This window comes from Hibiscus syriacus, unplaced genomic scaffold, assembly GCF_006381635.1.
Source record: "Hibiscus syriacus cultivar Baekdansim isolate YM2019G1 unplaced genomic scaffold, ASM638163v2 tig00111008_pilon, whole genome shotgun sequence".
NCBI lineage: Eukaryota > Viridiplantae > Streptophyta > Magnoliopsida > Malvales > Malvaceae > Hibiscus > Hibiscus syriacus.
In genome coordinates this window covers 697,127-713,860 of record NW_024062951.1, presented here as the reverse complement: position 1 = coordinate 713,860, position 16,734 = coordinate 697,127, and the positions used below count along the sequence as shown (strand labels likewise).

The following is a 16,734-nucleotide window of genomic DNA, read 5'->3' as shown; positions in this document are numbered from 1 at the left end:
TATTGTGTCCGTCCCTAATTGTGCTTTCAAGCTCACTATGTTATTTTAATGGTTTTGTAAGAGTTTATTTTGATAATTTGATATATCGAGATTGCATTTAAGGACTCTTAAATCCATTTTAATTATTCCAATACAAATTTCTTTGTTTATAAACTCTTAGGTGGCGTTTGGTTTGCTGGAATCCTTGGAATTGGTGAGAATTGAAATCTAATTCCATCACTTTCCCATGTTTAGTTCAAGTTTTCCAAGGGAATTGAAATCCCTTGTTGGAGGGAATTGAAATTTGATCATATTACCCTCATTAATCTTTCGGTAACTTATTCATATATTGAATAAAAATATTTTTTTACTATTTTGGGTCGGGTCGAGTTTCTAATTCATATATTCAGGTCGGTTCGAGTGAAACTTTATTTTGGTCGGGTCGGTCGGTTTTTTAAGTGTGATATTCGGGTCGGGTCGAGTTCGGATTTAGGGTGAAAAATACCCGACCCGAAAATATATATAATTTTACCTTATATATTTAGGAATAATTACAATAATACCCCTCTATATATAATTTTTTTTTTCAATTAAGTCACTGTTTTTATTGAATAAAAATAGTTTTTTATTATTTCGGGTCGGGTCGGACTTCTAATTAATATATTCGGGTCGGGTGAAACTTTATTTTGTTCGGGTCGGGTCGGGTTTTTTAAGTGTGATATTCGGGTCGAGTCGGGTCGGGTTTTTTTAAGTGTGATATTCGGGTCGGGTTTTTTTAAATGTGATATTCGGGTCAGGTTCGGGTTTAGGGTGAAAAAACCGGACCCGACCCGAAAAAAATATATAAGTTTACCTTATATATTTATGAATAATTATAATAATACCCCTCTATATATAGTTTTTTTCAATCAAGTCAAGTTTTTATTGAATAAAAATAATTTTTTTATTATTTCGTATCGTGTCGGGCCGGGTTTCTAATTCATATATTGAATAAAAATAGTTTTTGGCATATTTTTTGGTAACTAATTTAACATACTCCGATTGGAATGTATCGAAATATTGCTCTATCTTTTGGTAACTTATTAACATATTTTGATTGCGATGATTTTAACTTATGATGTTTATTAGCATGATTTTTATAATTTATTGAAATGAATAATCAATCAATAAAATGAAAATTTAATATTTTAAGTTTTTTATAATATATTACTACATGTCAGTTGTAAAACAAACTAAAATAAAACAAAAAACAAGAAGGACAATTATGTCATTTTATATTATTGAAATCAAATTCATCTGACATGTCTGCCAACCAAACAGAATATGGAATTAGATTCCAATTCCTGACATATTCCAATTCCCTCAGAAACATTCCAGTAGGGGGAATTGGAATCGAATTCCACCACTTTCCCATGTTTGGTAAATTGGTTCAAGTTTTCCAAGGGAATTGGAATCCCTCATTGCTTCAACTTTCCATCAAATGAGGAAAAGTGAATTTCATCCGTTCTATGATGGAATTCAATTCCCTTGTTGGAGGGAATTGAAATTTGACCATACTACCATCATCAATCTTTTGGTAACTTATTTATATATTGAATAAAAATATTTTTTATTATTTCGGGTCGGGTTGAGTTTCTAATTCATATATTCGGGTCGGGTCAGTGAAACTTTATTTTGGTCGGGTCGAGTCGGTTTTTTTAAGTGTGATATTCGGGTCGGGTCGAGTTCGGGTTTAGGGTGAAAAATACCGACCCGAAAATATATATAATTTTACCTTATATATTTATGAATAATTACAATAATACCCTATATATATATATATATATATTTTTTTCAATTAAGTCACTGTTTTTATTGAATAAAAATAATTTTTTTATTATTTCGGGTCGGGTTGGGTTTCTAATTCATATATTCGGGTCGGGTGAAACTTTATTTTGGTCGGGTCGGGTCGTTTTTTTAAGTGTGATATTCGGGTCGGGTCGAGTTCGGGTTTAGGGTGAAAAATACCCGACCCGAAAATATATATAAGTTTACCTTATATATTTAGGAATAATTACAATAATACCCTTCTATATATAATTTTTTTCAATTAAGTCACTGTTTTTATTGAATAAAAATAATTTTTTTTATTATTTCGGGTCGGGTCGGATTTCTAATTCATATATTCGGGTCGGGTCGGGTCGGTGAAACTTTATTTAGGTCGGGTCGGGTTTGGGTTTAGGGTGAAAAATACCGACCCGAAAAATATATAATTTTACCTTATATATTTAGGAATAATTACAATAATACCCCTATATATATATTTTTCAATTAAGTCAATGTTTTTATTGAATAAAAATATTTTTTTTATTATTTCGGTCGGGTCGGGTTTCTAATTCATATATTCGGGTCGGGTCGGATGGAGGTTCCCTTGTTCTCGGGTCGGGTCGACCAAAAACCCGACCCGACCCAACCCATGGCCATCCCTAATTGGGATGATTTTAACTTATGATGTTTATTAGCATGATTTTTATAATTTATTGAAATGAATAATCAATCAATAAATTTAATTTATTTTAAAAAAATTTATAATATATTGCTACATGTAATTTATAAAACAAACTAAAATTAAACCAAAAAAATAAGAAGGGCAATCTTGTCATTTTACATTACTGAAATCAAATTTATCTGACATGTCTGCGAACCAAACAGAATATGGAATTGGATTTCAATTCCTTCACAGATTCCAATTCCCTCAGAAACATTCCAACGAACCAAACGTCACCTTAAGATTGTGGCATGTAATGCATTGATCTTTAAAGTAATTGGTTCCATTTGTTCATACTCTTATATAAAAGATTTATATTGGATTTGGTGGTAGTTTGTGTCTTTAATATGGATATCATGGCTAGTGATGTTAGTAGTTTCATAGTTTGATATGTTAGTTTGGTAATTTAGTTAAAGATTATGGTAATTTAATTATTAGATGTGGTCTCATATGTTATTATTTATGGTATACGTTAGATTATAATATTTTCTTGAGGTCTAAGAATATAATATAAGTAGATAAATATTGATACATCATGATAAGGTATTAATATTAATTATTTATAAGTATATACTTTAATTAAGAGATATTTTGACTCAAAATGAAACATGAGATGTTAAAATGTTAAAAAAAAATAAAGATCAAATTAATTATCCAGTCAAACATTAGGGGTGAATTTTGATAATATGTATTTCCAGATTAAGTGTCCATCGTATGAAAACTGAAATTAATCCAGATGTGTTTCGAAAATATTTTCTTATAATAAATTTAAATGTCAAAGGCAATTTGTAATTCTTGTACTGAGTCTCTAATAGAGGGTTCATGGAGGCCACTTATACCTTGAGTTTATGTAGGGATGGACATGAGACCTAAATTTAATAGGTTCCGACTCGACCTAACCCGATTCGATCAGGTCAGATTGTTTTTTTTTTTAAAATTGAGTTCAGGTCAGATCAGGTTTAGGTTTAGGGTGAAAATACATGATTCGACTCGACCCGATAAAAACATATAATTTTACCTTTATATTTAGAGATAATTACAATAATACCCCTATATATATTATTTTTTCCAATTAAATCCTTATTTTTATTGAGTAAAAATAATATTTTTTAATAAATATATTATTTCGGGTTGTGTCAGGTTGGGTTCGATATCTATAAGGACCTCTCGAAGGTCAATGATGATACATATTCCATATTGTAATTTTTTTTCTGTGTTTCAAATAACACTAGTTTATATTTCTTTATTGTATGTTTAAGTTCATGTCCTACGAAAAAGTATTTCGTCAAAACATTATAAACAATTCTAACCCTTAATCACACTTTTTTTCTATAAAATAATCATTAAAATAACATCGATCCTTAAAAAAAAAATCCTAAAATATGTCAAGTAAAACAAACATTTCATTTAACTAGCACTAAACAACAGTCTTCAAAATATCTTATATATAGTTTCATCTGCAATATTAATATAATATATTTCTTACAAACCTTGACCATCAGTAGTGACTTGACATGACCAATATTGTAGAGATTCTTTAAAGGTTGTCCAACAATATATTTTATAAGCAAACAAAATCATGTATGCATACTTTTTAAATGCATAAAATTTTTAATCACTCTACGAGACCCTAAGATAAATTTTATAACTTTAGTCATCTCAGGTCATTATTAATAGAAGAATTACAACTTACGTTTTATATCTTGTGTTTACGGTTATTAAGTTTGATGCTTTAAAATCTCTAAATATCTTATAAACTTAACCTTATATTAAAAAAATCACATAAAATATCAATAAGGATTAATTCAAGTAATAAGTAGTTTAATATCGTGTAAGCAAGGTCTCGAGTTCGAATCCTTGTATGTGAAAAAAAAAATTGTTGGGAAACTCACCAACCAAAACTAGATGTATGACGTAGATCGGTCCGAATTAGTCAAGACGAAGTTTTGAAATCAAGAAGACAAAAAAAAGATACATATAATTCGCAACATTAAGGTACTTAAATTTATTAATACTTGAAAAAAAAATCAATGTGACACTTAAATTTATTTTATAGCAAAAGTAACTTTAAGGTAACAAAACACAACATTAACCGTTATGATAATAACGTGATAGTATATAATTAATATTTTAGTCATATCTTATAGGCACACAAGCATGTTTTTCACATAGAGAGTGACCGAAACATATTACATTTAAGAGTAAACTATGTATTTAGTCACTCACCTATTATTGTAGTTCCGTTTTGGTCATCCAACTATTTTTTAAAATCAAATACAACGGTGTATTTTTGTTTTGTTTTAGTCAACCATTGTTAAAAAATAAAATTACTGACGTGATAAATTTTTTATTTTTTTCAATGATGATGTGACATTACTTTATGGTGACACATCATCATCACTATTACTTTTTTAATGGCAAGTAAACAAAACAAAATTAAAACATAACTTTAGATTTGCTTTTGAAAAGAAAAGTGAGATGAACAAAATGGAACTATGAGAATAGATGTGTGACTAAAGACGTAGTTTACTCTTAATTTAAACATAATATTGTTACACTATGAACCTATCATATAATATACCTAATTTATCAAATAAAGTATTAAAATTTAAATTATTTAAATTATTTATTTATTTATTTCATTTCAAGCTTGATTTATTTTTGAGTTTGGATTAGTTATTGACTTAAATGAGAAATTTGAATTTAAATTTAACATATGAATATTTTGGGTTTGGGTCAAAATGGATTAGTTTAGTTTGCCCTAATCATTTCATTACCAGCTGTTCCAAACGCACCGCAAAAGGCCGTAACCCTTTTCTTGATTTGGTCCGTCAACAAATAGTAGTGAAAACCAGCTTCCTTGCCTTGGGTTTTGACAAAAATCCCAACGACAACATTGCAGTTGGCTCCCTTCTCACAACTTGCCCCTGAATTGCTGCTCTCCGGCGACCCATCAAGAGAAGGAAACATGCACGGAAGCACGGGATACAATAATTACCGCCAAAACAACCAGCAGCCGCCGGGTGGAGGAGAGAAGCGAGGTGGAGGTCGTGGGAGGAGGGGACGTCGTAGGTCTCGTGACCTCCATGGGTTTAGGGATTCTGAATTCCAGAATCACCAAAACACCAGCACCAAAAACGACGATCAGCAAGAGCAGAAACCCCCTCCCCCTTGTACGGAGTTCGACAAGGCCTACTTTCACTCTTATGCCCACGTTGGCATCCATGAAGAAATGATCAAGGTCTTTTCTTTTTTGTTATTTCTCTTCCCACAGTACTTAATTGGGTTCATTTTTGTTTTGGTGTTACTTCTTGACGGACTGTGTGAACTTCTTTTACTTCTTTTTAAAAATGTCCTCACGCTCATTGTTGAAAGAAATGGTACTACTTATTAATTATCTTTGTTTCTTTGTTGACTTTGTTTAAGCAAGGTTGAATCTTGCATTTGTAACCAAAAGCATTGCATTATTCTTTTTGTCGTTGAACATTTTATACAGGTTTGGGTAAATTGTATATAATTTTAACAAAGTTGCTAGCCGGTATCAGTTGCAAGATTGGATAACCTTTTTCCTTTAAACTAATAATAGAAATGCATGACAAATCACTGAATACTGATCATAGTTTATCTCTGAAGCATACAGGATCGTGTTCGAACTGAAACTTACAAGGCGGCAGTCATGCAACACCAGAGTTTTATTGAGGGGAAGGTAGTACCATTATTGTACTCCTAGTTATAAAACTATATTTGATCTCTTTTCTTTATAATACCTGGTTTTATCTTACTTGGTTGCATTTTCTGTAAGGTTCGTATTTCACCTGTCACAATGTTATACCGTAGAGATTATAATCTCATGCCTAGGTGAAATGCATATTTGTTTAATTGACACATATATACAAAGCAGTCGGCTCTCAAACAACGTAGGTGGTTTCAAATGCTATTTAGCTGGTTTATTACTCTTCCTCATCATTGCTTTTGGCCATGCTTACAGGTTGTAATGGATGTTGGATGTGGCACAGGCATTCTTTCAATATTTTGTGCTCAAGCTGGTGCAAAACGGGTATATGTTTTAACCTTCTTATTGTGTGATTGACATATTTATAACAGTGTTATACAGCCACATATATTTGAGGATTGAATAAATCTCAGTTTTTTTGTATGTAATGTGGTACTGGTTTTCCTGAAGAATGCATTATTTAATTAGTGCAGGTGATTGCTAGAAATTAAATTGTGTTTAACTTTATTTTTCCCCTTTAATTTCCTCTAGGTTTTCTCTAACTAGCTTTTCGTGAATTTTATAATTTTATCATAAGGAAGACAGTAGGCTTATATTGATCTATTGACTAAGAGAAACTGTAGATATAACTTCAATTTTGTTCATTAGTATTTTTTTAGATTTCTCTTGCTACCTCAAAGTTATATTCTTGTAATGTTTATGGATTCAAGTAAATACAACTGTCTAATATCTGAAGTGATTATGTATTTTCAGGTTTATGCAGTGGATGCCAGTGATATTGCAGTGCAGGTATTTTGTTGCATTAGTGCTTAAATATTAGGCATTTTTGCCTTCTCTTTTGAGAATGCTAAAGTTTAGCTAATTTTCCTTCTCTCATTGCCATTTTTATTTTCTTAATGCGTTGATCACAACATTGGGATTATGAGATATGGTTAACACAGCTATTAGAGCATGCATGCTAATTTTCAATCAAAATTGTGGAATTGTATATATTATTTACTTCTCAGGACCTTTCTTTGGTTGCGTTCTTGTTTAGAAATGAAACTGGCTATTTGGTTTATATTAAAATTTGCTGTTTGATTGCAGGCCAACGAAGTGGTGAAAGCAAATAACTTGGCTGAAAGGGTCATTGTATTGCATGGGCGAGTTGAGGTAGGCTTTTACTCTCAAACTTGTAGATGTCTATGGCCCTTAAATGGTTGCAAGAACAAGAACTTATATGTATTCTTCCCAGGCTTATTGAATTCTATGACCATAAATAGTTTGGGCAGGGGAGTTGAATTATTGACCTTTAGTTTTCATTGGAGGGATGACTAGCGGCCTGTAGGGCAACTTAGGGTTAGATTTTCTTTCTTTAACTTGTTAAAGTCAGTGGAATCTGTGTTGCACGGATGCAGATACATATACCGGGATGAGAAACGGCAATTTCCAAAATTATAGGGTACGGGTACGACAAAGATATGACAAATATAAAGTAAATTTAAAATTCTAAAAAAATGTAAAAAAATCATAAAGAATTAATAATTTGGCACTTTAATATTGTGGGTTTTTATGGACTTTGTTTTCTAATTTACTAAGAATTTTATTGAATTTTAATGATTTTTATGACCTTTTTACATTTTTTTAGAATTTAAAAATTTATTTTATATTTACGGTACCTGTACCCTGTAATTTTGAAAATTTCTGTTTCCACTTTCCTGTCCCTGAATCTGTGCAACATAGCTTGGATGCTGGTGATTTTGTTTAAATCTCATTATAAAATGAGGAAGGTTTTCTGTAAATGTGGATCTTGGAACAAGTGATTGCCATAGTAACAGCTTCTGGATGCTCGCATTGGTAGATGACTACAATTGTAGTAACCTTTGTGGATATAATTGGTTAAATGGTCACATCTTTTTCATACTCGATATACACACCATTCATTGTTATGGTGATCATAAGATCATAATTGGTGAAAGCTTGCACCTATTGGTCACTGACCCACATAATGTATACTGGGTTGCCCGCTTTCATATTCGCTTGGTTTTTAACTCTCAGGTTTATAAATTCATGGATTAGTGACACCATATTTCTGCTATTGGCATCTTTATTTGGATGAGACAGGAAAGCAGTGGCTATTGTAGACTACGTAAGTGTAGAAGTACAAGATCTGCCAATAAACTTGTACTTGATGGTGGGATTGGGGAGGGATGGAATCATGTGCTTCACACTGTTCTAATAAATGTGTTTACTTCCCTTGAACTGTCTGAAGCTTATATTAGTTTTTGTTTCTACAGGATGTTGAAATTGATGAAGAGGTTGATGTAATAATATCAGAGTGGATGGGCTACATGCTGCTTTATGAGGTGATCGTTGAAATCCCTCATCATATCTAAATTATTTTTAAGAGATATCCGGGAACTGTTTTAGGTTGTAAGATGAGAACCAATATTTTATTCATGCAATTGAATCTTATGTTCTATTCTTTTTACTTTTGTTTTCCTTGCATATCAAGTATATAACTTGTGATCATCCACATTACATTTTTCCAGAGCATGCTGGGAAGTGTTATTACTGCTAGAGATCGATGGCTAAAACGTGGAGGCCTTATTCTTCCTTGCAATGCTACGGTGTGTTTCATTTTCTTTGCTAGTCTAGTGTTATTTTACTTTGCTGCAAGCTGAACCTGATAGTTTATTTAGTGCTGTCTTGAATCTTGAGTCCTATGAAGTTTTATTGTGTTGCTGAATCTGTTTCTCATGATGAAAATTTATTTATTTAGTGTTTATTTCACTCTTTGCTGCTTGCAGTTGTACATGGCACCCATCACACATCCCGTCAGATACCAAGACAGCATTGAATTTTGGCGCAATGTCTATGGAATTGATAGTGAGTGTGATGCTAAATTAGATCTGTATTTTTTTATGCATACATGTGATTAAATTCTACTAATCTGCTTAAAACTTGCAGCTCTCACGCCTTTTACGCGTAGCTTGTTTCTGTGTTGATTGTGTGAAACTTTGAATTATGACTTCATTTTGTCTTGCAGTGTCTGCAATGTTGCAATTAGCAAAACTGTGTGCATTTGAAGAGCCATGTGTAGAGACAATAACAGGGGAGAATGTTATGACATGGCCACATGTGGTGAGTCTTCTAGTTCTCTTGCTTTATTCCCCTCTAGCTTTCCCAATCTATTTTCGAAATCGGAAAGACCAAATTTTATTTTGTAAATAAAAATATATGATTTTTTGAAATTTCTGGGTTGTAGCTTATTACATTTGGTTCCTGCCTATGATTTTTTATAGGCTAAGGGGTCATTTTGCCCCTAAAGTAAACCTAAATCAACAATGTTGTCCCTACTTTTTAATTGCATCAATTTTGTCCTTTGAAGTGTTGATTGTTATGCTGACGTGGCAATCAACTGTAGTCCATGATGCTGATGTGGCAGAGAGGCTGTGTGAATCACGACATTGTTGATTTGAGTTTACTTGAGGGTAAAATGACCCATTAAGCTTTGAATTATGCCTTTGAATTCTGTTAAAAAAATTAATTCAGCCTCTCTGCTATGTCATCATTCGTATGTGGTCATGGTCAGCACAGTAGACCGTCACGTCAATATCCTTAACTTCCACGTCAGCATCGTAATGGTGAACGTCGGTCACATGTCAAAATAGTTGAAATTAATGAGTTCGAGGGAAAAATTGATATTATAAGGAAGTTTGTATGAAATTGCTGATTTAGGTTTCACTACAGGGACAAAATGACCCTCAAGCCAAAAAATATTATCTTCTATAATCTGGTGCATCCCAAAACTGCAGCACTGCAATAATCATCCTGACCAAGTGTTAGGTGTATCATGGCAGTTATGCTTCTTTACCTTAGAAACCGCAATCTCCTTACAACACCAAGGCATTAATCACAAGTTCACCAATGGTTTCTGTGTGCCAACCTAATGGCTTCTTCATTATATTAACATTCTGATGTAACAGTTTCTCATTAATGCCATGTGGTTGTTGCTTGGGACATTCCTTTTACCAGCAGCACTAATAATCAACCTGACCGAGTGTTAGGTTTATCATGGCAGTAATGCTTTTATACCTAAGAAACCACAATCTCCTTATAACGCCAAGGCATTAGTCGCAAGTGCACCAATGGTTTTTATGTTGCAACCTAATGGCTTCTTCATTATATTGACATTCTGTTGCTTGGGACATTCTTTTTACCAGCAGCTTTTGTACAGGTTATATGAACAAATTATGAGCTCTAATACATTGTTTGTTACTGTATATTTCTAAAAGCTGTTCATCAAGTGGCATTAAAATTTATTATCCTTGACAGGTTAAGCATGTGGACTGCTATACAATCCAACTCCATGAGTTAGAATCTGTATCAACAAGATACAAGTTCCAGTCAATGATGCGAGGTAAACCCTCCCATTGATATTTGTCTTTTTATGGATGCAATATGTTGTCTTCTTTCTGTTTGTGTGCACAAATTGCTTGTTCAAGGATTTCCATCGTGTGCATGTTGTGAACCATACAATTGAGATGCCATGCTATAATGTTAATCAATTTTATCTTCTCTTGTCAAGATCTTTGGGTTTACAGTTGTTGCACACCATTTATCATTTTAAGTAGGCTTTTGTTTCATGCTATTTACACAGTTGGTCCTTGCAGTTTTTATGTGTCTATTCATTTTAAGGGTAGTATTCATACTTCCTTGATTCCCAGCTCCTCTGCATGGATTTGGATTTTGGTTTGATGTTGAATTCAGTGGGCCAGCAAATTCTCCTACAAATAATCCTACCCAACCCTTACTTTTTGGCATATCAAATAATAATCCTGTTGATGGTATCCCAAGGAAGAAACGTTCCAATCCCAATGAAGCACTTGTACTGTCAACAGCACCAGAGGATCCTCCAACACATTGGGAACAGGTACCATACTAATTTTAGTTTTGCTTATTCCGAGTTTGTAGACATTTAAACAACTGACATAAGAGTGGTTTAATTCTGTTAGGAAGTATGCAAGTTTTGGTCTGAGCATAATAAAAGTTTGAATGGTCAACTTTACTTTTAACATCTAACAACTCCATGGAGATACCGGTTTTATTCTATAATGTACCCTTTTTAATGTTTAGTATGTAAATTTTGCAGACATTGATATACTTTTTTGACCCAATAGAGGTGGAGCAAGATCAAATCATTGAAGGCTCCCTAACACTATCTCAAAGCAAAGAAAACCGTCGATTTATGAATATTCATCTCGAGTTCACGTGAGTAACAGTTGTATATTATTTCTAAGCTAAAGGTGTAGCCCTCCTTGTGTTGGTAGCTCATCAACTTTCTGATCTTCACACTTGAAGTTCAGGTGGCAGATCCTATGTAAAAGAGTCCGTAATGCGCTGATGATAGGTTTGAGGTACTATCTACTGAAGCTTCACAAACTGATCATATTAGCTCAACTTCTGTGTCTAGTTGCCAACGAGCTTGGTATTTTTGGTGTGATCCTTCTCTTGACTTGGGAAACAAAAGTGATTTGATTACCATTCAAAGCTGCGCAAAGATGAAGGCAATTTTTGAAACTAAAGTTGATGAAATTTTGACATTACCTCTGCTGGTGGTGTAATTGAGTAGTATTTGTTTTGCTTTGATTGTGGGTGTGGGGTTAGTGTAGCTTATGTTGTAGACTAGTTGAAGCCTTATGGGACTGGCATCTGTACCCCTAGCATTTATCCTCAACCTATGATTTAGTTCAGTTCATACATGCCATCGTCTTTACAAGTGTTGGAATCTTATCCTAGCAAATCGTACTGAAAAAGGCTACAAAGTGAAGGGGTTTTTACATAACTGACACCGTTTGATTATAATTTTACTTTTCTGACACCGTTTGACCAATATTTCCAGAACTAGCATCCTTTCTGCTGAGTTGGCAAAGGCGCGTCCCCGGGGGCGCGCTTTACCCGTGTTTTTCGCTGAGTTGGATGCCACGTGTGAAAGGCGCGTCCCCGGGGACGCGCCTTTGCCAACTCAGCAGACACGTATTTTATTATATAATAAATAGTTTATTTTTATTATTATTATAAATTAATAATATATTATGTAAAATGTTTCGATTATAATGTAAGAATTATCAAGTTTCGAGTATTTTTGATTTTGATTATCGATCTATTAATTTTCAGTTAATTATTTAAATGTTATCAATCAATATAGTCATCTCATATCAATATTTAACGAAAATATTGATGCATAAGTTAATAAATTAGTATAATTATATATTTAATCTTCAAGACTTACATATTTTATAAAATTAGTCTTATTGAAAATTTAATTTAATAAATTTAATCCTCTAATCAGAACATGAAATGTGTCATCGTATACATAAATTTTTAATAACTTTTAATTTGTTTAATTTAATATTTTCTCTACTTAGAAGGTGGAATTATTATTATTTAAAAAAAAATTATAACTAATAATATTAATATTATATTAAATAAATATATTAATATATTATGTATTTAAAAGTTAAAAAAATTATTTAGGTGTACATACATTGACAAATTATATAAATGCAATAACATTAAATTATTAGAAATAAAACATTCATTTAAAAACTTTAATTACATAAGAGTTAACGGTTATATGATGATAACAGAGCTGGACATTTTTTTCTATTGTGCCCGATGTTTCTACAATGCCCACATCGTTTTTGTTTTGTTGACTTCTCCCGAATATCCATATCACAATGTATTCTAGTAGATTTTGGACGACCTGAGTCCCTCAATAGCAATGGATCTGGTACAATTGTAAGCCAAGTTTGAATCTCATTTGGGTCTCTTTCGTTTCCTATGGGCGGAAACTCAAATTCATATACCTTGAAAACTTGTGAAAGTTGGTATACGGGATTAACATAATTTTTGTAGTCCAAATGCGAATGTGAGCAAGCAGCAATGACATGAGAGCATGGATATTTGAGTGCTTGAAAGAAACCACAATCGCACCACCTCTCTTGCAGATTAACTCTGAAAGAGTTAGCTTCAATCCCTTGCAGCGGACGTGGCATTTCGGTTACACGAAACAATTCACGGGTGCGAGAAAAATTTGTAACTAACATCCCATTTGATGTAGCCACTTTTTTTCTGTAAATCGGCTACTAGTCTTGGGTGGTAAATATGTCCGGTTTGCATCCAAGTAAGAGCTTGTCCACCGAGTTTTGCAAAGAGTTGACCCAAACGAAAATAAGTCGTTTTGACCAACGCCGTGACTGGTAAATGACGCCCCCTTTAAGGTTGAATTTATTGCTTCAGCCAAGTTTGTTGTCATATGACCATAGCGATACCCCCCGTCATATGCATTTGTCCACATTTCTTTGCTGATGTCCATAATGTACTCGCACCCCTTCTTATTTTTGCCAAACAGCTCTTGTAGCATCGACTCAAACATTTGAGGTAAGAGTTCGTAACCTAAGCCATTAGGAATATGTAATAGTTAATATGAAGTATAAATAAGTAATAAGAAATTGATAGAAAAATTGGGAAAAAGTAACATACCCATCCGCACGACTAACTGACGTTCATCGTTCTTCTTGTATTTTCCGTAATAGTTTGCAGCAATATGACGGACACAATAACGATGTTGAACATGTGGAGGTCTATACATTGTACCTAAAGAGTCCATTGCTGCTTTTATCCCGGCTCCTCGGTCTGAAATAATGCATAGTCGTTCCCTGGTGACAACATGTAAACGTAAATTTTTAAGGAAAAAAGCCCAAGACTCAGTGTCTTCTCCTTGAACGAGGGCAAACGCAACAGGAATAATATTGCGGTTTCCATCTTGGACCACAGCCAATAAAACTTGCTTGTATTTCCCATACAAGAAAGTACCATCAATTTGGACAATTGGTTTACAGTACTTGACTGCATTAATACACTGAGGGTAAGTCCAAAAGACTCGGTAAAATTGACAGCGATCGCGAACCATTCGATCATTCACGTAATGATGTTGAGTTTCGAACTCAACAATTGTCCCGGGATTAAGTCTTTGCACAACATGAAACCAACTGGGCAGCTCGTTGTAAGAGGAATCCCATTCGCCATGAAGTTTGCAAATGGCATTCTGTTTTGCCAACCACGCTTTTTTATATGAGACAGTGTACCCATATTGTGACTGTATAGCAGAAATCAACACTGCAACAGCTATATGAGAGCTTTACTTCACAATGGGCATGATTGCTTGACAAATAATGTTGGAGTCCAAGTTGGGATGATCCTGGTTTATACCTGTTGCACAACATGTATGAGGACCGTTGTATCTGGTTAGTTCCCATAAGTTGTTCTTCCTCTTCCTCTTTGATACACGGACCATCCATTGACATTCGTTGTGACGTTGGACGCAGTAGCAGACATATTTCTCCGTGTTAGATCGATCAACTCGGGACTGAACTGAGTTACGAATATTGTAACTCTTTATTGCCATCATTGCTTCCTCCTTCGATGCGAACTCCATTCCAATATGTAAATTACCGTCATTGACTGATGATTGAAGTCCATAGTTGCCAACATCAGGAAGATCTGGAAATTCAGGCTCATACATTGCATCATAATCAGCCTCATACATATGTGCAGGAAGTTCGGCTGGTGTTGTATTTATCGGAACGTCATCCTCGTCATCATCAGAATGTACGTTAAACTGTGGTGAGTCAGGTTCAACGAATAATCCCGTTTCAGCACCATCTGCACCTGGCTCCCGAAGAGGTTCTTCTGGTGGAGATGAGGGTTCCTCCGATAATCCAATGTTGAGGTCAAATAAGTTCCCGCTTGCGTGTCCTCCCCTTGAACTTGAGGCCATTGTATCATGTGGGATGTGAATAGACTGTCGTCTCGTTGGCATTTCCATATGTAAGTCGAAAACATTGGCAGATGAATGTCTGCTCCTTGAAGTAGAAGAGATGTTGCCATATGGATTATTGGTGAAGCCACGTGGGTTGAGATCATAAGCAGTTGCAGATGAATGCCTTCCTATTGAACTTGATGGCATGGTATATGGCGTTGGATCCGCCATTAATGATGTGAAATCATTACAGATAAGTTGTGTCGGGCTATCAACTTGATCAGTTTGATATGCAATGCCAAAGTGAGAGGAATATGAGAGACCACGAGTTACACGAACCTCAATAAAAGTGGCATACATTTCAATAAGAGATTGTGAACTCCCCATATGAGCATCAACCATCATAGAAACATCATCATCGTTTGAAAGCTGAAATGATGTATACGTGAGCGGAAAAAGTTCAGTAGGAAATCTGTATTGAAGTGAAGATAGTCTTCTCTGGCCTGCTACACGAATCTTTAACGAAATTTTTGTGATTAACTCCTCAATTGTGATGTTTCTCTTCAAGGTTAAGGGGATATAATGATCTGACTCAAAAATAACCCCCTCTTCAGCTTCCTTAATTTCTCCATCATACAAACAACAGCAGAAAGACGACTCATTTTCAGAGAATTTGAGAATTTAGAGTTTGGGAATTTGAGAATTTGAAAGATTGTGAACTGAAGTTTGTTTTGAAAGTTTATAATACGTTGCATATAATAGTGTCTATAATCGGTTCACTATTCACATGAAGGCGCGTTCCCGGGGGCGCGCCTTCCATTATTTCGTCAGAGAATATTATCATTGCCCTATTATGTCATTCATGTCCTCGGGGACACTAGATATATCAGTACCTATTATTTCACTATTCACATGAAGGCGCGTTCCCGGGGGCGCGCCTTCCATTATTTCGTCAGAGAATATTATCATTGCCCTATTATGTCACTCATGTCCCTCGGGGACACTAGATATATCAGTACCTATTATTTCACTATTCACATGAAGGCGCGTTCCCGGGGGCGCGCCTTCCATTATTTCGTCAGAGAATATTATCATTGCCCTATTATGTCACTCATGTCCCTCGGGGACACTAGATATATCAATACCTATTATTTCACTATTCACATGAAGGCGCGTTCCCGGGGGCGCGCCTTCCATTATTTCGTCAGAGAATATTATCATTGCCCTATTATGTCACTCATGTCCCTCGGGGACACTAGATATATCAGTACCTATTATTTCACTATTCACATGAAGGCGCAGCTCCATTAAACTCTGGCGGAGCAGCTCCAAGATAATCAATGCACATTGATTGCCAATCACCATCCGCCATACCACACATCATATTTCCGTCGACGGGAAGCCCCAGATGCATAGAGACATCCTCCAATGTAATTGTTGCCTCTCCACATGGAAGGTGAAAAGTGTGTGTCTCGGGCCTCCACCTCTCAATCAGTGCAGAAATTAGGACAGGTTCGAGTTTGCAACCGCCTATAATTGTTGCAATATACCCGAACCCAGCAGAAGCCAAATATGGCAAAATACGTTCCGGTGTCGGTATACGTGGATTTTTAATAAAAGTTTCTAAAATACGATCAGCATCCTAAATAATATATATTATAAAAAGTAAAAATTAATATAAATTCATAA

The 16,734-nt window shown here is 34.4% G+C and overlaps 1 protein-coding gene across 3 annotated transcripts; it reads left to right on the top strand.

Annotated features, from left to right (window-relative positions):
• Window positions 1–5,235: 5,235 nt before the first annotated feature.
• Window positions 5,236–12,005, top strand: LOC120149610 (probable protein arginine N-methyltransferase 6). Of its 3 annotated transcripts, none has more exons than XM_039162338.1 (13): window positions 5,236–5,747; window positions 6,147–6,212; window positions 6,495–6,563; window positions 6,993–7,028; window positions 7,326–7,391; window positions 8,516–8,584; window positions 8,771–8,848; window positions 9,029–9,107; window positions 9,268–9,362; window positions 10,557–10,641; window positions 10,949–11,154; window positions 11,374–11,492; window positions 11,583–11,692. In XM_039162338.1, the coding sequence occupies exons 1-13, from the start codon at window positions 5,475–5,477 to the stop codon at window positions 11,623–11,625; spliced, it is 1,284 nt and encodes a 427-aa protein (XP_039018269.1). In that variant the 5' UTR covers window positions 5,236–5,474; the 3' UTR covers window positions 11,626–11,692. The 3 variants fall into 3 exon arrangements, with proteins under 3 accessions (XP_039018269.1, XP_039018270.1, XP_039018271.1); XM_039162339.1 differs by having other exon boundaries at window positions 11,374–11,496; window positions 11,583–11,648; XM_039162340.1 differs by having other exon boundaries at window positions 5,602–5,747; window positions 6,140–6,212; window positions 11,588–12,005.
• The last annotated feature ends 4,729 nt before the right edge of the window (window positions 12,006–16,734 follow it).